The 23,983-nt window shown below is 48.0% G+C and overlaps 1 protein-coding gene across 4 annotated transcripts in view; it reads left to right on the top strand.

Annotated features, from left to right (window-relative positions):
- Positions 1-2,939: 2,939 nt before the first annotated feature.
- PDZD4 (PDZ domain containing 4) overlaps positions 2,940-23,983 on the top strand; it is a 34,926-nt gene continuing 13,882 nt past the window's right edge. For 2 of the 4 annotated variants that reach the window (XM_007506990.2, XM_007506989.2), the window contains exon 1: positions 2,941-3,541. In XM_007506990.2, the coding sequence (XP_007507052.1) occupies positions 3,482-3,541 (60 nt within the window). In that variant the 5' untranslated portion in view covers positions 2,941-3,481. Of the gene's footprint in view, positions 3,542-23,983 lie in introns of all 4 variants that reach the window. The other 2 variants (XM_007506988.2, XM_007506991.3) reach the window with 2 other exon arrangements.

Below are 23,983 nucleotides of genomic sequence, written 5' to 3'. Positions count from 1 at the left end.
AAAGTGTCACGAGAACTGCCACAAGAGAAAGTGTCCAGGAGCAGAGGGTCATGGACAGCGTTCAGTACTACCGAGGAAGCAAGAAAGATGAACAAAAGGTCATTGGAGCTGGCAATGATCACTGGATTACCGATTACTTTGAAGAGAACAGTTTCAGTTAAGTGAGGAGGCCAAAACTAGGTTGCAGACGACGGAAGCAGGAGAAAAGAGAACGGCGAACGGTGTAAACAGCTTTCCCTAGGAATTTTATTGTGAAAAGGAGACATACAGGATGATAGGGCCTAACGATGGTTTTCTTTTTTAAACCCTTACCTTCTGTCTTAGAACTGATACTAGATATTGGTTCCAAGGTGGAAGAGAGAGATAAGGGCTAGGCAATCAGGGTTAAATGACTGGTCCAGGGTCATCCAGCTAGGAAGTGTCTAAGATCAGATTTGAACCTAGGACCTCCTGACTCCAGGCTTGGCTCTCTATCCACTGAGCCATCTAGTTGCCCCAGATATGTTTTGAGATGTAGAAATGTGTATGTCCTGTCTGAAGTTCACCCGATATGCTGTGGACCTTCCTCTAGATTTCTTGCCAGGAATCCATGGAACACACTGTTTATCTGTCATCTGGTTACATGACTAACCCAAATGGGTAGAATAATGGCACTAGAGAAGCTTGATTCAAATCCCAGTTCTGCAGCTTACCATTGTGACCTTGAGCAAATCATCTGCCCGACTCAGTGATCCATAAGGTCCCTTCTTCAATTCTCTTGTCCTTTCTCTGGTGCTTCTGGTGCACAGTTCTCAGCTGCGATATTCTGCTGCCTAAACACACCTCCCCTGTTCCCATCACCAGGATGGAGAGCCAAGGAAGCTGGTGCCTTGGGTGGACAGACAGATACCATCTGTCTGATAGGTGGTGAACCTGGCCCAGAATTGAAAGGGGGAGACCAGCTGGATGACCTTTGGGGAAATAAAAGCTCATCCTTTAAATGATATTGTTCTGGTGATGTTTTACGGTGGAGAATCATGGACTGCCACCATTCTTAAGTGTGTCACGCTAAGGTTTGTGGCAAGAGAATATAGAGAAATAAAATACAGTGGGAATGGTAATTAGAAGTGTCTTTCATCGACTCATGGGACATGAGCTTTGAAGCTAGATTCCCAGGACTGTAGGATTTAAGGGTGGATGGGACCCCGGAGGCTTACAAGCCCAAACCTCTCATTTTATTTTTCTTAATGAATTCTATTATTTTTTATTCTGGACTTAACCCCCCCCACTTATATTTCCATATACATAGCAGAGCAGAAAAAGAAGCTTGTATATGAAGCCCTGCGTCTAGATTTCATATGACTTGCTTTAAAAAAAAAGCATATGCTTTTTTCACGTGTTACTTTCAAAACTGTCCTACTTCTCTGTGCTTCCTCCTTTTGTTCTCCGTATTTAAAGATGTTTAAATGTCACTAAACCTCAACTGCCCAGTCCTTACCGCTCTTCTGCCTTAGAATCCATATCAGTTCTAAGACAAAAGGTAAGGAAGGGTTTTTGTTTTGTTCATTTTCGAAGTGTTTCATTGGCTCCCTTTTAGGGAGAATTGCTGACCTTGACCTCCTCTCCCATCCCCGTTAAAGGCACCCCTATAACGAGGAGGCACAATTAAGGGAAACTAATCCAGGAGGTGGTCGTGTCTAAAATATTTCTATGGGTTGCGTCTGTCATCTTTCTGTGACTCATTTTGCAGAAAATGAAATAGTCGTTGCAAAGGGAAAGGATTGACTCACAGGATTTAGAACTGAAAGAAGCCTCTGTCAGAGGCCACCTTATTCATTTTACAGCAATGGAAACTGAGGCTCAGTGAAGTTAAATGCCTCACTCCAGGTCACACACTGAGTGTCAAAGCCAGAGCCAGAACTCAGGCCTCCTGACTTCCAGAGTCTTGGAGGGGTTTCTTTACAGCACCCATTGATGGAGTCTCCTCTGTTGGCCATCTCTCCTGAGCTCCTGCCTAGAACCTCTTTCAGATGGCTCAGCCCAGACATATTTCTTTTGGATTCCCTCATGGGAAGACCGTTAGGGGTGCCTTATATTTGTGGGGGAATTGACCCTTAAGCTCCCACTCGCACCTCCTGAAAGGTTGATGATTGATCTGGTGAAAGGTACTGTTCTTGTCCTAGCTGTGTGACCTTGTGCAAGTCGTTTCCCCTTTGATGAGCCTCCTTTTTCTCACCTATACAGGCAACTCCATAAAGCTAGAGTCGCTTAAGGACATCATCCCAGGGCTGGTCCAAACAAAAAGGGGATGGATAATCCTTGTTCTGTCTACTAGCTACCTCCCCAGGCTGTGGGTGGGGATGGGGAGTGCACAGAAGCAAGTTCTTATGGAGAAAAAAAAATGACAACCTACCAGTCACGGCCATGAAGCAAGGATGCTGAGGGAAGGAACAATTATGGAGAAGCAGAAAGAAAGGCGTGAGAGAGGGAGGAGAGATGTCTACAGGGAAATGCTGAGCCACAGCGATTATGGCTGGGAGACTTGGGGAGCCCCTAGCCAAATCAGAGCCAGGGTTCCTAGTGGTCCCCTTGCCTCCCCTGCTCTCCGGGATCCTTTCATGGAAGCTCGCAAAAGAAGGTTGGGGAGCAGAGGGCGGGGGAAGCACGAGGGATCGATCTCAAAAGGTGGTGCCCTCTCCCCCTAGTCAGCCTCGCACGCGCGGGGTGGGTGCACGCACAGACCCCCAACCCTTCCCGCCCCTGGGGGCTCTCCAAAACGGGGAGGGCGGGGCGTGAGCTCGAGGAGGGGCGCCAGCCTAGCCGGAAGGAGGGAGCGGTCCCCGCCCCCCACTCCCCCCCAGGTCGAAAGGGGCTCCAGGTGTCTTTCTCCACCCTACCATCTCCCCCTCCCCTCCCGGGTCCGGAGTGCGCCTGCGCGCTGCGCCCCCTCCCCCTCGGCTGGTGAGCGCCCTACAGTCGGGGAGAGAAGAGGCGAGAGAAGGCGGGGGAGCCCGGGCGAGGCGCTGGGCTGCCGGGGACGCTGCTGCTGCCGTCGCCTCCTGCTGCTAGGCGGGACCAGTCGGATCGGGCCGGACCGGTGCCTGCTGCCACCCTCCCACGAGGGCTCCTGACAGCCGGCCGCCCTAGAGCCCGTCTGCTGCTCAGGCGGGGAGGGGGCGGCCGTTGCTAGGCAACGCGCGCCTTGGCCCGCCCTCCCTCCCTCGGCTCTCGCGCTCTGCCCCTCGGCGCGGGCCAGGGGAGCATGCCCCCCTGGCCGGGTCGCGGCCCGCGCAGCACGCCTGGGAGGAGGGGCCAGGGGCGCGCCCCCCTCCCCCGTTGAGCGCGGCCCCGCCCCCGAGCCGCGCAATGGCCCCCCCGCCCGGCGGCCCGGGAGCCCCCGGCTCCCCACCAGCCCCGCGGCTGGACCAGTGAGCCCCGGAGCCGCCTGCCCGCCGTCCGCCGCCCGCCGCCCCCCAAACCCCCCACCCCCACGGCTGGCACCATGGGATGTAACATGTGTGTGGTCCAGAAGCCAGAGGAGCAGTACAAAGTGATGCTTCAGGTAAGGGGCCCGGGCCAGGGGGTCCCCCCGAGGAGGAGATAGGGAGGGGGGCACACTGGGCCCGGCAGGGGTGGGGGGCTAGAATTTTAGTGCAGTTTCTCAGGAATCCCGCAGAAGTTGTGGGGTGGGATGCCACCCTCGGAGTGGAAGAAGGGGGCATCGTTCTGGGCATCCGTGCAGGAGCCTTGAAACAGAACCACGCCGGGCACGTGGATTGGTTGGTCTGGGCATGGCTTAATGGGCCCTTGTTAAAGAACATTCACTTTCTCATTGGGGAGCACAGGCTAAGGGGCCCGATTGAAAATGCGAAGTCGGGTCAGGGTGGGGATGGGGAGGGTTGCATAGCAACGAGTTCATTTCCCAGCTAACCCCCCTTCTCCTCCCCACCTCCCCCCACCCCACACGCGCACATACACACACACACACACACACACACACACACACACACATTGTGTCACCCAACGTGTGGGGAAGTGGCTCTTAGCCAGAGGGGAGAAAGAAGCAATGAGAATAAGTAATAAATAAAGACACGGGCTAGCCAGGGTGACAAGGACACGCGGACTCCTCCTCATCGCCCCAACCCCACAAAGAGCAAGTTTCCCTTTGGAGCAAGGCCAGATGCTTTTCTCAGCCCTACTAAGCAGAGGGGGTTTCGGAGGAAACAGAATACCGAGTGTACACACGCCCAGGGGCACATAAAGATAAGCCACCTCCGAGATTCCTCCCAAGTGCCGAGTGGGGAGCGGGAAAGTGTAAGAACACCATGTCTTGTGTCCTCCACATTTCTCCCCCGCCCCCCAGATCGGGGGACAGGAGCCGCTAACCTTATGCATCAATGATGCACACTCGTGTTGCTAGCGTTCACTGAGCACGATTTGGGTATCAGCCATAATCCAGAACAGAGAAAAAGAGAAAAACACCATCTCTGTCCAATCAGCTTGCAAGCTTCAACTAGCGAGGGAAGATGCTGCCAAGAATGTGTCTCTGATAGCCTGTATATCCCGTTGGTGTGCGGAGAAGTGTGCTTATGTGTCTGTGCCTGTATGATATGTTTGGTGTGTATATGTATATATATACAGATCTAGCCGATTAGGGTTGGGCAAGTGGATCTGGATGTGCCATGTATGAATTCCGACATTTCCCCAGGGACTGTGCCTTCATGTATATATATATGCTCAATGCATGACCTTCTACGTGTGTTTCTCTCCTCCACACATATGCATGTGCATCCATATGGTGGGCACATAGACATACTAACTAATGTATGTGCGCTTTCTGTGTTGGGTGTAATTTGTTTCTCGATAATTAGTCACCCACGGCCAGTGTTCCTGATATTGGGGGAGGTCCCAGGTGGGGCAGGGGCAGCCTCCCAGGCAGGAGGTGAGGGGGAAAGCTTTCTAGACTGGCTTAGGAGTACTTAACGACCCATTTCCTATGTGGAGGGAAGAGGGTGGGGAATGTGAAAGGCTAGATGTGGCCTGAGGCGTGGGGTGATTTGCCATGAGGAGAGGGGGGTGGGATTTCTCAGCTGAAAAGATGGGGGAAACACCCCCTCTGAAATCGAATTTAAAAATAGGAAAGCCACCCATGGGAAGAAGTATGAAGCCTAGAACTGGGTCTTGGGCAGGGTGGAAATACGCCTGCCTAATGGAGAGACTCCGAATTGGACGTTTGCACCTGAATTCCTTTGATTTGAATGACCCGAAGAGAGTACCAAGGAACCCGGAAATATTGCCTCTAGGAATAGGTTCAGGTCCCGTTTCTTTTGTCTTTTTGTTTGGTACTCTTTCTACCTGTTTCTCTTGATCTATTTCCCATCTCCCTTGTTCAATTTCTGCCTGGCTGCCCCTCCCCTTTTCTACTTTCTTCCTCCTATCCTGCCATCTCTCTTTCTCTTGGTCTCGGGCTCAAAATCTTGCCTTTGTGGCTGAGATCTGACACTATTGAGAGAGGGCTGCAGGAAATTCACAAGCTGGAAATACAGACCATTCTTTAGAGTCAGAGTGCTGTTCTCTGGATGTGCTGGAAGGAAGTGGGTGGTGTAGCGATAGCTTGGTGGCGGGGCTGTAATGAACACCATCCTTCCTGTTTCCATGTCTAGAATCATTCCAAATGGAAACCTATTCCTCTCTCACTGAATCTTCACTGAGAGTGAAAGGAAGGACATTGGAGAGAATGATTCCTTTATAGGACAAAGACCAGAGGGGAGAGAGAGAGAGAGAGAGAGAGAGAGAGAGAGAGAGAGAGAGGAGAGAGAGAGAGAGAGAGAGAGAGAGAGAGAGAGAGAGAGAGAGAGAGAGAGAGGGAGGGAGAGAGAGAGAGAGAGAGAGGAGAGAGAGAGAGAGAGAGAGAGAGAGAGAGAGAGAGAGAGAGAGAGAGAGGGAGGGAGAGAGAGGGAAAGAGAGAGAGGGAGAGGGGGGGGAGAGAGAGAGAGGGAGGGGGAGGAGAGAGAGAGGGGAGAGGGAGAGAGAGAGAGAGGGAGGGGGGGAGAGAGAGAGAGAGGCAGGGAGGAGGGAGGGAAGGAGGGGGAGAGGGAGGGAGAGGGGGAGAGAGCGAGAGAGATCTTGAGGTGGGGTAAGGGCCATAGCTTCCATGTTTATTATTAATTAGGACAATGAAAAAGAAAGGAGAAAGGATTCTTTTAACTAACGACGGTTACTGTAAATCTTTTTCATGACTGTAACGCTCCTCTGTTTTGCCTTGAACATCCAATAAATATTTGAGTAATAAATTCCTTGGATTGGGAGAAGAATACAAATTTAAGGCTTGGAGACTTTGAACTAAGGGCTAGAAGGCGAGTCACCTTGTAGAGGACTGGCTTTATCATTTACTAGCTTTGGGACGTGAGGAAAGTCATAGCCTCTCTCAGTCTTGGTTTCCTCATCTGCAAAAAAGGGGGAGAATTCTGTTTCATTCCTTACCTCCAAGGCTGGTTGTGCAGCTCAGATAAGATAATATATGTGAAGTGCTTGGTAAACCTTCTACAAATGAAAGCTGCTACTCTGATTATTTTGAAATGAAGACAAGAGCTCTGGTGGGAGGCTTTGAGTGATCTCGTGGAGGAGACATAGGGCTGGGGTTTAAAGCCCCTGACTGCTGAGTAGAGAGTGAATTTGTAGTCTGGAGGAAGTTTGCTTCTGTCTTCCCTCTTGAGAGCTACCTTCAAAATGGAAAGGGGAGAATGAACATGACTAAGAGAGAGATAAGAGAGTACCTGCTGCTCTAAATGAGGGAATTTCAGAGCAGACCCAGATGAATAGCCTTCCTGGGTACTGAAATAATGTAGAGAGATCATCTCAAACAGATGTTGGCAGTTGTTAGGGAATCATGGAGAGGGGGGCAAATTTTGTTCTGATCTTCAAAAAGGGGCTAAAGGTGGATTGCCGAGGCTCTGGACTAGCAACCGTGCTGCTGATCCCTGGCAATATTCTACTGCGGGTTATTAAACAGATGGCTTCGGTGCCTTTAGAAAGGAAAGCAGTAATCACTAGGAGCCATCCTGGGTTCATAAGAACAAGTCAGCAAGATCAGAGGAATGCTACGAATTCAGCATGTCTGGATTTTAGCAGGACCTGTGCCAGAATCTGGCGAAACGGGGGCTGGAAGCTAGGAGAGTTAAGTAGCTAGGAAACTAAGCAAGAGTGTGACTGAAAACAAGTGGGACACGCAGTTCTGCAGGAAGCAGGCTTCATCCTTGTCTCTTCCAGCATTTTTATCAATGATTGAATAAATGGCATGCTTATTGATTTGTGGGTGGTATGAAGCAGGGATAAATAGCTAATGCATTGGATGACAGAATCAGGATTTAATGGTTAGAACAATGGGCTAAAAACAAGAAGTCGAGATTTAACTGGGCTAAATGTCAAGTCCTGCACTTAAATAAGCTCAAGTAGCAGACAGGGAAGAGCTGGCTGACAGGCTTTTTTCCCTTGGTGTTTTTAGGGTTAGAGTAGACTTCGAATTCAATATGTCTGCGATAATATGCTCCTGGGCTCCAGTGAGGTGCAGAAGGTCCAGAATGTGGCGGGCCTGGCCTGTTTGAATTATTTTTAGAATCGCATGCTCCCTTTTGGGTGCCGCCCATCTAATGGACATCAGTAAACTGAAAACTTCCCAAAAGAAGATAAGCCGAATAGTGCCGGGATTCCAAGGCTGAAATAGACAAGATGGACGGGAGGAGATGGCGAGCATGTGACAGACATCTCCTCATCCATTAGAGCTGTCATCTTGAAGAAAAATTCAACTGATTCTGTGTTGCTCCAGAGGGCAGAGCTAAGGCCAAGGGTATAAGTCAAAGGGAGGCAGATTTCAACCCATTATTAGAAAGAGGTAGCTAGTCATTAGAGCGAGCCAGCAATGGAGTAGATTACCCTGCCTGCCTATTGAGATAGTGAGCTCCTGGTTGCTAAGGGGCAGTGAAAAGAGCTCTGGCTTGGCTTTTGCTCCAAGAACCTGGGCTCTTTGGGCCTCTGGCCAAGGCATTTCATCTCTCCAGGCCCGAGTTTCCTTATTGGTAAAAAATAAGCCATAATTTGCCTCACTTCATTCACAGCATCATTGGGAGGAGAGCATTTTGTGAACTTTAAAGCGCTCCACACCTGTGTGAATAGCCATTATTCCAACACGGTTGCATGTCCATTTGTTGGACATTGTAAAGGGATCTCATGCTGGGTGAGCTGACTTCCAAAGCCCCCGAGGGAGATCCCAGGAGTCCAAAGCTTAGAAAGTGTTGATACCTTTTCCCCATGATCCTTCACATTGAGAACATCTCTAGTAGCTATCATTTGGACCAGAAAGCGCGCACCGCCACATACCCTCTTAATATCAGCCCCATTCAGGGCCCAACATTTCATCTGTACTGCTTTGGTCTGGGGCTCGCAGGAATTAATTTTCCTGCCATCTTCTTTGTCTAATGTTGTTGCTTTGATTTCAGAATGAAGTTGAAAGTGGCCAGTTTATGAAGGGAGTAATTCCCTGTCACTACCAGCCTATCTCTGTGTGACTTGCAGGCCCAGAACAGACACAGACTTGGTTTAGTCTTGGTGAATTCTCGCTGATATTTCTGTGGTTCATGTTCTCACCCATGTTTTCCTCTGGAAATATTAGAAGTTGGCTTCTTTTGCACCTTTGTTTGGGTTTTTTCCTAACCTGTTCCCTTCCGTCCTAGAATCAACACTAAGTGTTGGTTTTGAGGCACAAGAGTGGTAAGGGCTAGCCAATTGGAGTTAAGTGACTTGCCCAGGGTCACCCGGATAGAAAGTGCCCACCTAGTTGCCGCTGGGATTTTTCTCAAAGATAGTTTATTTTCCCAATACATGTAATAACAGCTTTCAACATACGTTTTTGGAAAGGATATGATCCACATTGTCTCCCTCCCTCCCTTCCTCACACTCTCTTGGGCTGGTAAGTAATTTGATGTGTATGATCATGCAAAACATACTTCCACACTGGTCACGGTTGTCAGACAGTCCTCCTAGAGAACCAAAAAGGGGGTTTTCTTGAGGCCGGTTTGGGGCTCCTGCCTAAAAGGGTTCTCAGTTCTCCGGCTAACACCAGGGCAGGGTGGGTTTCACCTCAGAAAACGCAAAACACTATTGTCTGAACTCACGTAGTCCAGGCACCGGCTGGGGGCAGTCGGGCAAGGGGAGAGCAGGATTGCCAGAGTAACTCCCCCCTGTCTAGTGGGCTTCTGCCTCTCAGGTGCCTAGAAAGTCTTCTAGTCTTCTAGCACTACTGTCTCTCCCCCGACCCCCAGGAGGGGCAAGTTCCTTGGGGTGCCACAGTACACCCCCCATGGGCCCCTGCCTCTCAGGTGCCTAGAAAGTCTTCTAGTCTTCTAGCACTACTGTCTCTCCCCCGACCCCCAGGAGGGGCAAGTTCCTTGGGGTGCCACAGTACACCCCCCATGGGCCCCTGCCTCTCAGGTGCCTAGAAAGTCTTCTAGTCTTCTAGCACTACTGTCTCTCCCCCGACCCCCAGGAGGGGCAAGTTCCTTGGGGTGCCACAGTACACCCCCCATGGGCCCCTGCCTCTCAGGTGCCTAGAAAGTCTTCTAGTCTTCTAGCACTACTGTCTTTCCCCCGACCCCCAGGAGGGGCAAGTTCCTTGGGGTGCCACAGTACGCCCCCCATGGGCCCCTGCCTCTCAGGGACCTCTATAGTCCTCCAGGCTTCGAATACTGCCCCTGCAAGGCGAAAGACATCTCTTGGGATCACTAGAAACTTCTTTTCCCGAGGCTGCAGAGTCCAGGTTTTCTCCTTCTCATCACGGCTCATGTACTGTGGCTTCTTGGGTTGATGGCTCAGTCCAAAACCTCTTCCACTTGATTAGGAATTCCTTTGTTGCCCCTCCACTGCTACTGTCTTTCCTCCAGGCTCCCCACCTCTAGTCTTCTTGAGTCAGTATGGTCAGCCCCTTTTTAAAGGCCCAGCCCAAAGATGTAGTCTTGTGTCAGCATCATAGATTTAGAGATAGAAAGGATCTTAGACACCATGAAGTCCAACATTTCCTCCCACTGCCAGTTCTACAGATAAATAAACTGAAGCATATAGAAATTACATGACTTGCCCAAGGTCACACAGCTAGTGTCTGAGGCAGAATTCAAACTCGAGTCCTCCTGTTCATGTCCAGTTCTAGCCATTGTACCATTTAGCTACTTAGGTACAGAAGTTGGAGTTAGTACCAGAACCAAGGCCTCCTGGGGGGGGGGGGGGAAGGAGGACTTTTACCTCTTCTTAGGAAGGGTCTCAGCCTGGGGGCTGCCAACTTGATTTTTAAAAAATGGATAACTATTTCAATATAATGGGTTTCCTTTATAATCTTGTATATTTTATTGACTTAAAACGAGGATTCTGAGAGGGGGTCCACGCGCTTCCCCAGGCTGACTGGCAAAGGGGTCTTGTACACAAAGAATGTTCCCAAGGAAGGAGGAGCTCCTTCTGGGGCTCATCTGGCCCTGATGGATCCATCTCTATTTGATGGCCCCCTGCCTTTCCTGTGGTCTCCAGCCCTGTCTTCTAGCCCAGAGGTTCTTAACTTCTTCTGTGGCATGGAGCCCTTTCCAAGGCAGTCTGGGGAAGCCTCAGAATGTGGCTTAGTGCCTCCATTTATACCAGAAGGAAATGCTCGTTTGCTATTATAAGATGTCCCTTTCTTCCCACCCAAGTTTAAGGACTCCTCCAATTGCCCCGTGGATCCTTGCAAATCCCAGAGAGGAGGAATATCCAAGTGTGTAAGAGGTGAGAAAAGGGGGAGCAGGTGTGTTTTATCATGGCGATGTGGTAGATGGATCTAACGGGATGAGACTATGGAGGGGTAAGTGAGAATTCTTAGGGCGCATTAATAACACGGGATTTGGCAGGAGAAAGAGAACCTCTGAGGACCCTTCCAACTCTCAGATTCGAAGGTCTGTGGTTTCTTTACTCTGCCCTAAATGCCTAAATATGCGCTTGGAGGGTAAAGCCTTCTATTTGGGGGAGCCTACAGATCATGGTCCCCCCCAGCCACACCCTCCACCCGAGGCCCATCTGGTCTTGACTGACACGCTTGCTGAGATCCCAAAGAACTTGGTTCTCATCTAGCCTTTGGAGACTACTCCAGCCACCTTCCAGGACGGGACTGTTGGTGCATTTGTGTTCCTGTGGGCTTGACAGGTGGTTCCCAGAGGCCAGTGAGACTTTTCCTTATCTCTTCTCCCTTCTCAAAGGCGGGCCCATTTCCATTTCTAGGAATGGAAAGATCAGACTAGTTGAGGCACTGTTTGACAAGGACTCTGACTTCTTTGGCTCCGCATCGTGAGCGGTTTTTGTTTTTTTAATGATTAATGTCGTTTGGTCCTTTCCGCATGTGTGCTGCCCTACATCCCCATGCCAACTGAATGAGCTTCCCTCCTGGAACAAAGGAAGTCAGTTAAGCAAAAGCAGCCAGTATAAATAATGTCCACTTCTGACATCATCTGCAGTATTTCAAGTCTGGAGGTACATTGTCTGGGCACTGGGCGATTTTCCAAATGAAATTTTATGTCTATTTTTTAAGCGAGGCTGCATTTCCCAATGTATTTCTCTCCTTCCCAGAGAGGCAAAGCCCTCCCTTATAATAAAGAATTAAACCCCAGTTCATCCCCCAAATCTGTCCCCCAGATGTCAGACACTCCAAGATAGAGGAGCACCCACTGGCACCTGCCATGCCATGCCTTGTGGCAAGATATGCCAGTACGTCACCCAAGTCATTTCTCTTAGAGGTGGGCATTTGTTTTTATTGGTGAGATTTTTCTTATTTAATTCTTTAGTTAAAAGCCTCAGAGTAGAAGGATTTGGGGGGGATTAATGAGTTGCTAGCTAAAAAGAATTCCCACTTGTGAATATGCCGAAGTCTGTATTGAAGGGCTTTCCATAGAGCCCTTTTTCTTTGGTTGCTGAGATCTAGAAGAGAGAATTCAGGTTAATCTTCCTTAATAAATGTCACTCATTTTCCTGTACTCCTTTGAAGCTTTCAAAGCATTTTCCTCACAATAAGCCTGTGAGGGAGATAGCGGATGGATTATGATTTCCATTTTCTGGATGAAGAGGGAGGTTGGAGCTTAGAGTTGCCAGAGTCACAGAGATAGCAAGTGGTGGATCTGAAATTAGAACCCAGGCCTTGTGACCCCAAGTCTAGTGTTCTTGGCACTATTACCCTGCACCATATGTAGCTCTCGTGCTCTTTGCCCCGGCTAGAGCAAGGGCTTTTGGGGGAGACACAGGAATATGTATGTGAGCGTTAGGGTGACAGATTTTTGTGAGTTCCTTACAGCTTACAGCAGCTGATGACATGATCAAATAATGCAGGCAGGTTTCACAGGAAGCCAGGAGGTGCCCGTCTCTGAAATTTAGGATTCCTGTTCCCTTGGACAAGAATCATTTTGATTAGACTTCCTCGAGAGAGCGAGCTTAGGCTCTCAGGAGAATTTGAGCAGAGTTGAGTTGCTCTTACAAAGCCTTTCAGGATTCTGAGAGAAGCAGAGGGTTAAAAACTGGGCGCCACAAAGCATGGGAAATCGTGAACGTGTGGAGTGCTTTGCAGGATTGGAATCATTTTTGCCTACATTCATCCTCACTTGATCGTCTCAACAGCTCCACAGTAGGTATAATGTCCAGACAGTACCATTGGCCCATTAGATAGGTGGGGAAACTGAGGCCCAAAGAAGGTCTAGGATTTGTTCAAGATCACATGACTAGTAAGTGGTAGAACTGGGTCCCAGTGACATTTGCGATGTGATGAACATCATCAGCTCAATGTCCAACATTAGACTCAGCCACTAATGTCTCAGGAGAGCAAACCATGGGGAAATGATTTCCCTCAAAGACCAGTAAGAAAGACATTCAGTTACAGAAATGAAGGTGTGTTCATACCTGCTGTGCATTTGCTGCACAGACGGGGAGAAATCTCGAGACCATGTGTAAATGGTAAAGGTTCAAAACCTCTCCGACCCCCCTCTGGCTTTCTGGGGAAGCAGCTAATAAGCCATCTTCCCTCTACTCCCAGAGCCTCCCTCCCCTGGATAATGCCTTTTGGTGCTTTAAGATGCTGCCATGGGGAGTGATGGGTAAAGAGGATCCTTATGTTTATCACAAGGAGTGGACGGTGCCATTAGCTCAGCTGGGTTAGCTCTGAGCTGGGTGAAAGGAAACATAGTTAATTAGTGGTAAATGGTACCAAGAAAATTGTGGGCATTAGATTGCTGATTGATGCTGGGGAGAAACAAAATGTATTCCTGAGATTTTCATGTGGCTTCTGTTTTGTTCCTCTGCATGTGACAGAATCACAGTTCTGCTCTTAAAGCAGAACTTCAAAGATGCCTCAGCAGCACTGCCAATCAGACTTTCCTCTTGCCCTTCCAGTTCTGGCAGATGTTGTCACAAATGGGGTTTCCAGTCTGAGAAAAAAAGCCTTCTCATTTTATAACAGAAGGGCCTGTGGATGGATCATGATTTCCATTTTACAGATGAAGACTTGGTTGAGACTTAGAGTTGCCAGACACAGAGATAGTGACTCTGCCATGATCTAAGTCAAGCAATAAGCTTGTTTCTTTCTTTCTTTCTTTCTTTCTTTCTTTCTTTCTTTCTTTCTTTCTTTCTTTCTTTCTTTCTTTCTTTCTTTCTTTCTTTCTTTCTTTCTTTCTTTCTTTCTTTCTTTCTTTCTTTCTTTCTTTCTTTCTTTCTTTCTTTCTTCTCTCTTTCTCTCTTTCTCTCTTTCTCTCTTTCTCTCTTTCTCTCTTTCTCTCTTTCTCTCTTTCTCTCTTTCTCCCTTTCTCCCTTTCTCCCTTTCTCCCTTTCTCCCTTTCTCCCTTTCTCCCTTCCTTCCTTCCTTCCTTCCTTCCTTCCTTCCTTCCTTCCTTCCTTCCTTTCTTTCTTTCTTTCTTTCTTTCTTTCTTTCTTTCTTTCTTTCTTTCTTTCTTTCTTTCTTTCTTTCTTTCTTTCTGTCTTTCTGTCTTTCTTTCTTTCTGTCTGTCTTTCTTTCTGTCTGTCTGTCTTTCTTTCTTTCTGTCTTTCTTTCTTTCTTTCTTTCTGCCTTCCTTTCTTTCTTTCTGTCTTCCTTCCTTTCTTTCTTTCTTTCTTTCTTTCTTTCTTTCTTTCTTTCTGTCTGTCTTTCTTTCTTTCTGTCTGTCTTTCTTTCTGTCTTTCTTTCTGTCTGTCTGTCTTTCTTTCTTTCTGTCTTTCTTTCTTTCTTTCTTTCTTTCTTTCTTTCTTTCTTTCTTTCTTTCTTTCTTTCTTTCTTTCTGCCTTCCTTTCTTTCTTTCTGTCTTCCTTCCTTCCTTTCTTTCTTTCTTTCTTTCTTTCTTTCTTTCTTTCTTTCTTTCTTTCTTTCTCTCTTTCTCTCTTTCTCCCTTTCTCCCTTTCTCCCTTCCTTCCTTCTTTCCTTCCTTCCTTCCTTCCTTCCTTCCTTCCTTCCTTCCTTCCTTCCTTCCTTCCTTCTTTCCTCTTTCTCTCTCTCCCTCTCCTTTTCTCTCTTACCTTGTGTCTTAGAATCAATACTTTAAGGCTGAAGAGCTGTAAAGGCTAGGTAATGTGGGTTAAGTGACTTGCCCAGGATCCCAGAGCTAGGAAGTGTTTGAGCCCAGGACCTCCCAGTCCCTAGGTGTGGCTCTCAATCCACTAAACCATATAGCTGACCCCAAGCCATAAGTTCTCTAAATACTGCCTCCTCCAGCCCATTGGCCCTCTGCTTTCCTTTCCTAATCCCCTTAAAGACTTATCACTAGAGATATGAGCTGATCTCACTTGGTAAACTCTCAACAAAGGGTGTTTGTGAGCATGGTGGAGAAACACTTGGCTAAAGATAAGGCTGTTAGTAAGGAGGCAGTCTCTAAAAGTAAAAGAATTCTCCCCTCTTTCACTTTTCCCTTTGGCTTTTGGTTGGCAGAGGTGATTGGCACAGAGTCATCCACATAGTGCAGCCTGCCAAGGTAGACTGGGTTGGAAGCTCAATGAGGGCCCATGGGTGCTGGGCCAAGTGGAAGTGGAGGGGGAATGGAATTGGGGGGCTGCCAAATCCATGACAAGGTGCTTAAAATGAATTAGGAGGTTATATGGTTTAATTGAATAAGTTGAGGGCATAGATTCAGCCCTCCTTAGATTAGGGCTTTCTGCCTCCTTCTGGGCCTCATCCTTCTCCTTTGAAGTTCATTTAGCCCAGTGGAAATAGCTCTTTCAGTAGCTTGGCTCAGTCGAGGAGGAGGCTGGGAATGCAGATGAGTAGGAGACTGGCCTCTTGGGTTGTGGCTGCTGGTTGTAATGTGGATCGTCCAGCAGCAGGCCAGTGTTCAAAGACAAGGCAAATGGGTTGGATCGTTGTCCCCTGCATTAGAACGTGAAACTAAGCACCATTCTTGGCCAGCTCGAGATGGCAGGCCCCTGGAGCCATCTGGTTGAATTTCTACATTTTATGGGTGGGTGCAGAGAAAGAGAATGAGTGGTGCCAGGCCACACCCTGACTTGGTAGCAGGAGCCCCAGAGCTCCTAGCTCCTTCTCTTGGGCCTGCCTCACCTGTCAGAATTTGCAAAGGAAATGAGATCCTTGGGGAGTGAAGAACAATATTTCTTAGGAAGAATGATGGGAATGAACTTGAAATGGGGCCTGGGGGAGGATTGGAGACCCTGGCATGAGGTCTGTGGCCTGCCCTCCCCACCTCCCTTCTTTTCCCTATTGCCCCAGCCGCTGGCTCAGGGGGAAGCAGCAGGCTCCTCCAGGCAGGTCAGCCCTGCTGGGCAGTTTGCCAGGATGGGCTTGGGCTATTGAGGCACAGGTAGCATCTTCCTGGTGGGGAGCTGGCCCAGGCCACTTCTCCCATAGGAGAGGACCCACAGGCCAGGCCCCAGAGCCCGAGTCTCTTCCTAGACTCCTGGGCTCTCCTCCCATCTCGCTGAGAGTGGGAATGGGGAAAGAACTGAAATGTAGCCCCACCAGCACAAGCCAACACCCCACCTGGGCAGGCCTGCACCCAAGCCCCCAGTCTCAGGTCCCAGGCTCTCTGTAGGCCCAGCAGACCTGCACAAAGGATGTGGGCATGCGCAGGCTGCAGTGGGACAGGGCTGTGCATTCTAAGCTGCGGAGGCTGCATCCTCCCGGCTGCTGCTGCTGCGGCTGCTGCGGCTGCTGCGGCGGCTTGGCGGCGGCTGCTGCTGCTCCCACGACGCCTCTTTGTCTGCCTGCTGTCTGCCCGCCCGCCCTCCCACAGCCTGCCAAGCCCTTTATCAAACCCTCTGCACCTGTCTCACTCATTCACTCCTCCCTCTGGGTCCAAGCGGCCACCTGTGTGCACCCTCACTGGGGCCTGCTCTGACCAGCCCGAGGGAACAGGAGTGCCCCGTCCCACCCCTCCCCTGCTCCCTGCCTGCCTGGGGGTGGGGGTGGGGGGACAGGTGCTGGCAGCCCCAGCTCTGGAGGGTGCCCAGCTTTCAGCGTCGGCCTCAGAGCGCCTGGCCTTCTCTGCCTCTGGCTTATTTCCTTTATTGCCGTCTTGCGAGCATTTCCAAGTACCCGGTGAGCGTGTCTACCCAGTAAGTGTTCCCTTGGATGGAAGGATCGTTCTCTAGCTGCGGTTGTGTCCCACATGGACCACACACAGGCTGCGTCGCATCCCTGCCACAGACTCCTCACTTCTCTGGTGAAAGACGAGGTCTTTTCCCGACTGCGCTGGCTCAGTTTCCTTCCTTGGCTAGCCGAAATCCGGGCCTGCTTTCTTTTTATTGTCATGTAGAACAAACCCCCATATTGGCCATTGTTCAAAGGCAAAGCCCTACAGAACCACTGAGGCCTTTCTCAGGGCATTCATTCCTGGCATAAGTCCTTCAGGATTGAGAGGAGCCAAGTTTTCACAGCCAATCATCACCCAGTATTGCTGTTCCTGTGTACAGTGTTCTTCGGGTTCTGCATCAGTTCTTTGCAGCTTTTCCTGGATTGATCTGGCTTACAGCACAAAAGTATTCCATCACCATCATTGCCACAATTTGTTCAGCCATTCCCCAAGCAAGGGGCACCCCCTCCGTTTCCAGTTCTTTGCCATAAGAAAGAACTACTCTGAATATTTTTGTTCAAGTGAGTCCTTTCGCCTTTTTAATTATCTCTTTGGAATACAGTAAATCTTTTTTTCTGATGAACAAAAAAAATCAATTTTCTCTTCCCTCACTCCACTTTTTTTAAACCCTTACCTTTTGTCTTAGAACCAATACTGTGTTTTAGTATTAAGGCAGAAGAGTGGTAAAGGCTAGGCAGTGGGGGTTAAGGGACTTGCCCATGGTCCCATAGCTAGGAGGTGTCTGAGGTCAAATTTGAACCCAGCACCTCCCATATCTAGGCCTGGCTCTCGATCTACTGAGCCACCCAGCTGCCGTCAAAGTTGTTCTTACAGTGTTGTCGTTGTAGTATAAATTGTTCTCCTGGTTCTTCATACTTTCTTTCAATCAGTTCATACAGGTCTTCCCAGATTTCTCTGGAACCATTCCCTTCATTTTTTATGGCACATCAGTATTCTGTCATGCCTTCATATTCCAACACTTGTTCAGTCATTGCTATGAGTGCTCCCTATTTGCCACCATAAGAAGAGTTCCTGGAAATAGGTTTGTACCCATGGGTTCTTTTCTTCTTTCTTGGATTTACTAGACAGGAAAGGGGAGGTGTAAGCCTGGTAGTTAAGCACTTGCCTGCCCATGGACTACATCACAGGAATATAGGGAGAATTTGTAATTTCATTAGTGCGGAGAACTCCGAGCATGGAAAATTCTTCTACCAGTATGCTTTGTAACTTCCCTCTGACTTAGGTAAGTGAATTCAATTCACAGAGCACTGGCAGAAACTAGACATAGACCAACATTTCACACCACATACGGAGATGAGCTCAAAATTAGTACGTATTTAGATAAAAAGGGCAATATAAGCAAATTAGTGGGACACAGAAGAAATGATCTGTCATATAAGTAGGAAGAGAACACAACCAGACAAGAGATAGAGAAATTCACAGGAGGTAAAATGGATAATTTTGATGACATAAAATTAGAAAGTTTTTGCACAAACAAACCAAAACATCTATAATTAGAAGAAAAGCAGGAAATTTGGGGAAAATCTTTGCAGCAGTTTTCTCTGATAGTCTCATTCCTGAGATATGTGTAAATTGAGCTGAATTTACAAGAATAAAAGCCATTCTCTAGCTGATAAATAGTCAAGAAACATGAACAGGCAGTTTTGGAGGAAGAAATCCAATTGATAGTCATATGATAAAATGCCTTAAACCACTAATAATTAGAGAAAGGCAAATTAAATCAACTCTGAAGTACCACCAGATTGACTTAAGATGACAGAAAAAGGAATGACAAATGCTGGAGGGGATGTGGGAAAATAGATACGCTAATAATGCACCACTGGTGGAGTTGTGAACAAGACCAACCATTCTGGAGAACAATTTGGTTAACTAGGCTCAGCAACACCACTACTAGGTCTAGTGGTAGATCCCAAAGAGATCAAAGAAAAAGGCAAAGGACTCATATGGACAGAAATATTTATAGCAGTTCTTTTTTCTTTTTTACTTCCATATTGTTCATTTTTGTAAATAATCTTATAAAACTAAAGCCCCCAAACATAAACCCAAATAAACAGGTGAAAAATTGCATGCTTTCATCTGCATTCTAACTCCAACAGTTTTTTCTCTGGAGGTGAAGAGCATTCTTCATCATAAGCCCCTCAGAATTATTCTGGATCATTGTGTTATATAGCAACTCTTTTTTTGTGGTAGAAAAGAATTCAAAACTCAGGAGATGGGGACAGCTAGGTGGCACAGTGAATAGAGGATCAGGCCTGGAGAGAGGAAGTCCTGGGTTCAAATGTAGCCTAAGACACTTCCTAGCTGGGTGACCCTGGGCTTAGCCTTTACAACTCTTCTGCCTTGGAACCAATACTCACTACTGAATCCAAGACAGAAGGCAAGGGATTTGAAAAAGAAAAGAAGGAAACTCAGGGAATGCTTATCAATGGGAGAATTGCTGCATAAGTTATGGTATATGAATGTGCTGGATTATTTTTGTGCAGGATGGTTTCAGAGAAACCTAGGAAGACTGGTATGGGTTGATGCCAAGTAAAGTGAGCAGAACTAGAAGAATATTGTTAGAATAATAAATGATGAAAGACTAAATCATTCTGATCAATACAGAACTCCAAAAGACCCATGATGTAAAATGATAACCCCTCCACATAGGCAGACGAATCAAAGGATATTGCTTCTCTTTTTTCTTGCCCCCTGCCCCTCCCCAAGCACGACTTAAGTGGAGTTTTATTTTGCATGACTTCATATTTGAAACGAGCTGTATATTTCTCACCTTCGCAATAGGTGAGAGAATTCCTAAAATGGAAAAGAGTAGGGAGTTCATTCACACGTGCTATAGTTCGGCAGTTAAGTAGAGACGGAGTTGGAGAGATTAGTTAGGGAGGCCACTTAGGAGCCCATTGCAGTAATCCAGGCATGGAGGCCTGTATGAGTGGAGGGAAGGGGATGGGGATGGGATACAGTGTGGAAATAGAATCATCAAGACTTAGGGACTGATTGATTGGTGAGAAAAATAAGGGCGAAGGAAGAATAGGAGTCTGAGATTGCAAATCTGAGTGACTAGAATGAATGAATGAAAGGAAGGAAAAAACATTTGTCAAATGTGTGCTTAGTGCTGGGGCTACAAATAGAAAAAAAGAAGGTCTATTCTAAAGTGGGGGTGATGGTCTCCATTTGACTTTCGAAGTCAGTTGGAGAGGTCCCATGGTCCTCAGGGGAAGCAGCAAAGTAGATGGTAATGCTCTTTCTTTACTGTCATTTCCACTGCTAAAATCATGCCCAGTTCCCATGGTGAGCCCTTTGACAGTGCTAAGGATTTAGGGGCCAAGAACTTTCTTTTCTGGGTTTTTAGCAGCGGTGACTGTACCCCTGATAGAAGCACTTGCCAGGTCCCATCTCCTGGGGTCGATGGCTGAAGGCACTGGGCTAGAAGCAGGATGGGTGGTCTAGGGGAACACTACTGCTCTCAGGATTCTCGGGACTACTTGCCATTCTGTGGCAGTTGATCAGCAGCAAGGAAAGTGGGACCCTTCCCGACAGTGATTTCTCTTCTCAGTGATGTTTGCAGAGCAGGACCAATGGACTGGAGGCCACTGCTATTCTCAAGAATTGGATTCAGGGTCTTGGGCTGTCTTCATCTGGGTCTCTGAAGAGGTAATTTGGCGGAAGTTGCCTTTTGTCTCTTGGGGTGCCTTGATGCTTTAGTGGGCCCAATAAGAGGCCAGCTCCATCTCCACAGAAGTTATTCCCTTGGAGGATGACTGCGAGACTGGTAGTCTGGGTCTGTTCTGGGGCTTCTTAAGTTTAGGGTCCTGGGGTGTCTTCATCAGGGTTTCAGGTGCTTGAGGTGGGTGTGGTTTCACTTACCGGGCATGTGTGGCCTCCTGTCTCTCAGGGTTTCTTGCTACTTCAACTAAGCTGACTTGCCTACCCCAGAGGAGGGATGGAGGAAGGTTGGAAAAGGGAGGGTTTGGGGGGAATATAATGAGTTTTGTTTTAGATGGTCGCCCAGTAAGACTGGAGTCATCTGCACAGGAGAGATAGTTGAACACATGGGAACTGCTGAGGTCAATAAAAGTGTACAGAAAGAGATAAAAAGGAGACCTAGGCAATATCATGGGAGGCATCCATGAGTAGAGAGTGAGGCAAGGATGATGACCTAGCCAAGGATACAGAATACCTGGAGTGATGGGAGAACCAGGAAGGAAGCATATAATTAAAACCCAAGGAAGAGGGAGCATCTGAGTGTGTCAGAGGCAGCAGAGAGGTCAAGAAGGGTAAGATGTTTTTAAAAGGTAATTGGAGGGGGCAGCAAGGGGCTTACTGGACAGAGAGCCAGACCTGAAGACATGAAGGTCCTGGGTTCAAATGTGGCCTCAAACACTTCCTAGCTGTGTTGGCTCTGGGCAAGTCACTTGACCCTCATTGCCTAGTCCTTGCCTCGGAACTCAGTGTTGATTCTGAGATGGAAGATGAGGGTTGTAATTTGTACTTGTTTTTAAAAAGATCATTGATGATGTCATTGCAGAAATCATTTGCTGAAGCCTGCAAGAGAGTGAGAAGTTACTGTGAGGCGAGAAAATGGAGGCGTTTTCTAGGAGTGTGCCTGTGAAAGGGAGGAAGAATATAGCTCCCGGGAATGGTAGGATTAAATGACAGCTTTCTTAAGGATGAAGGGGATCCGAAAGTGTTTGTAAGGAGGGAAGGAAGGAGTGGTCAGGACAGCTTGGACAGGAGATGACTGAAGAGCAGATGTCTAGCCAGGTCAGAGGGTATGGGCATTTTCATCACCAAATCGCTTTCCAGAATGGTTGCATCCGTCAAATCCGATTTGCACCCCAAATATTACAGGCCCAATTTATTGCAAGTGCCAGCTAGACCTTTGGGCTTTTTTGACTTTTTATCTACTTCTATGCCTACAGGAAGCCTTGAAGTTAGAGGAGAGACTAGTGCCCTTATCAGGCAGGCCTCCTGGTAGCAGTTGCTGCCTTCAACGGGATTGTAGTAACACTGGCCGTACAGGCGCCTGTATCTTCGTGTCATTTTGGAGATTGTATTAGGGGAGAAGTCTATAACAAGTCCAGTGGATGGATGGAGGGAGAGAAGAGGAAATTCTTGGTTAAAAAAAAAAAACACTTAGTAGGGCAGCTAACCATGGATAGAGCGCCAGATCTGGAGACATGAAGGTCCTAGATTCAAATCTGGCCTGTGACATTTCCTAGCTGTGTGATCCCAGGCGGGTCACTTAGCGCCTTTTGCCTAGCCTTTGCCGCTCTTCTGCCTTGGAACTGATATCTATTCTAAGACAGAAGGTGAAGGTTAAAAAAGGTTGTTAGCACAGTGCCTGGCGCACAGTTGAGAGTGTTATAGACATGCTTATTCAACCTTTTCCTTCTGGATAGGACCTAAAGGATCCAGAGTCGAAAGAAAGGAATGAAGAAGAAAAAGATGAAAACCAAGTGGGAAGAAATGGGGAGTCAAGGGCCCCGCCTGGCCAGGCTAACCAGGCCCGTTCAGAGCTCGGGCTGCCTGCTGGCACCAGTACTTCTCTGGGAGTCCCTGGCTCACTCGGTACAGAGCTTCTTCCTGGGCTTAGTATCAGTCCCTGGCACCCTGATTTCTTGCCCATCTCGATTCTGGGCTCTCAATGTCCAAGGCTCGAACTCCCTCCTCTGCTCACCTAGGAGAGTCCCCAAAGCTTGCCTTACAGGGTGGATATGGATTTAGCCACAGCAACAGTATTTCAGATTTGTCACACTTTACAAAGTATACATTATCTCATATGACTTCACAGGAACCTTATGAGGGAGACGCCCCATTTTCTAGCTGAGACTCAGAGAATCTCAGTGACTTGCCTAAAGTCACACAGCTTGGAAGTGACAAGGCTGGGTTTTTTTTAACTCCAAGTCCTCTCACTCAAGCCACAGAGCTGGGAGAAGGTGAAGAGCAGAGCTGAGCTAGCTGTGATGTGGGGAGGAGAGAGGAGTCAGCCTCAGCTTAGTTCTTCTCCGTGTGTGTATGCCCACACACGCGTGCGCACGTGTGGATGGGTGCCCAGATTTCTCACAACGTGTTCTTGTATTTATCTCATTTTGTGTTTTGTTTTTATGAGGACAGTCTCTCATTGGCTTGCTTCTGACTCTCATTCATTGTGTTGACACTCTCTTGTTCTGCTTGTATTCCTCTCTCCAAACTCCCTGGCTGGCTCTGTAAATGAAAAAAAAAAAGTTTTATTGATGCCTTTTGTTCTTACACCACAGTTGCTTCCTGATAGAGCCTCCCTCATAACAAAGAAAAACAGCCAAGCAAAACCAATGCCGGGGCCGCATGTATAGCATCCCATTCCCCAAAGTCCCTAACAGCTAGACCCAAAGGAAGGAAGTCTGGGTTCTCATCTGCTTCCCAGATCCCAGATTGGCCAACACAAGCAGTAATACCTTTTTCATAGTGTTGGTGTTTCACCCTTTCATGGCAGGTGCAGACTTGATCTGTTTCCAGGTAGTTGTCAATAAGACCTGTGTGTGAATGTGAGAGGATGGGAGCTAGGAATGGAGGGAAAGGAGAAATGGCCAGGCAGGAAGAAAAAGACCTAGGCCTGGCTCCTAGATTTGAAGAGGAATCATTGTGGAAGAAGGGGCTAGGGAAAGAATGAAGGAGACAGAGAGGGTCAGGGAGAAGAGAGAATGGAAGAGGGTGAAATAGGAGGGAGGTGAAGAGAATGAGGGACAGACCACCAAGGTGAGAGACATCGAGATGGCTAAAATGTACATAGAGAATAAGGCCAACAGAAGGGAAAGAGAAGTACTGTCAGCCGGAACAAGGAAAGCAAAGACCCATTGGCCCAAAGATCGGTCCCTCTTTTCTCCATATATTCCTGGAAAAAACTTGGGACTGAAGAAAACATGGTTCATAAAAGCTCTGTTGGGGAATGTGTAGAGTTTGGAGTCAACTGTCATAATTTCTTGGAAGCTCCTGGAACTTTGCCCATACTTTCCTAAGGAGAAGATGGATTGAGAAGAGAAGGGAAAATTCCCTTGTCCTTTGCAATCTCTCATCTTCAGCTCTTTTCCACCTGTTCCTGGATAACCAGATGTGCTGGCTTGGATTGAGGCCCAGATTATTCTCCTGCAAGCTTGGTGGCTAGAGGATAATATGGAGGGGATGGGGGTGGGGGCTCATGGGAGATAAAACCCGGACCTTTGAGACAAGATCGCTCACTATTGGGGCTTCAGTGATTGTGTCATCTCCTGGTTGGTCAAGGGCAGTGTCAAACCAGATTGGTCGTCACTCCCAACAGAAGGATGGTTCTCTTGTGCTGAGAAGGGGTTTGGGGTGACCCGATTGATGGTTATGACAACTAATGTTTATTG

Source organism: Monodelphis domestica, chromosome X, assembly GCF_027887165.1.
Source record: "Monodelphis domestica isolate mMonDom1 chromosome X, mMonDom1.pri, whole genome shotgun sequence".
Taxonomy (NCBI): domain Eukaryota; kingdom Metazoa; phylum Chordata; class Mammalia; order Didelphimorphia; family Didelphidae; genus Monodelphis; species Monodelphis domestica.
Note: the sequence above shows the minus strand (reverse complement) of the source record. Positions and strands in the feature narration are given on the sequence as shown.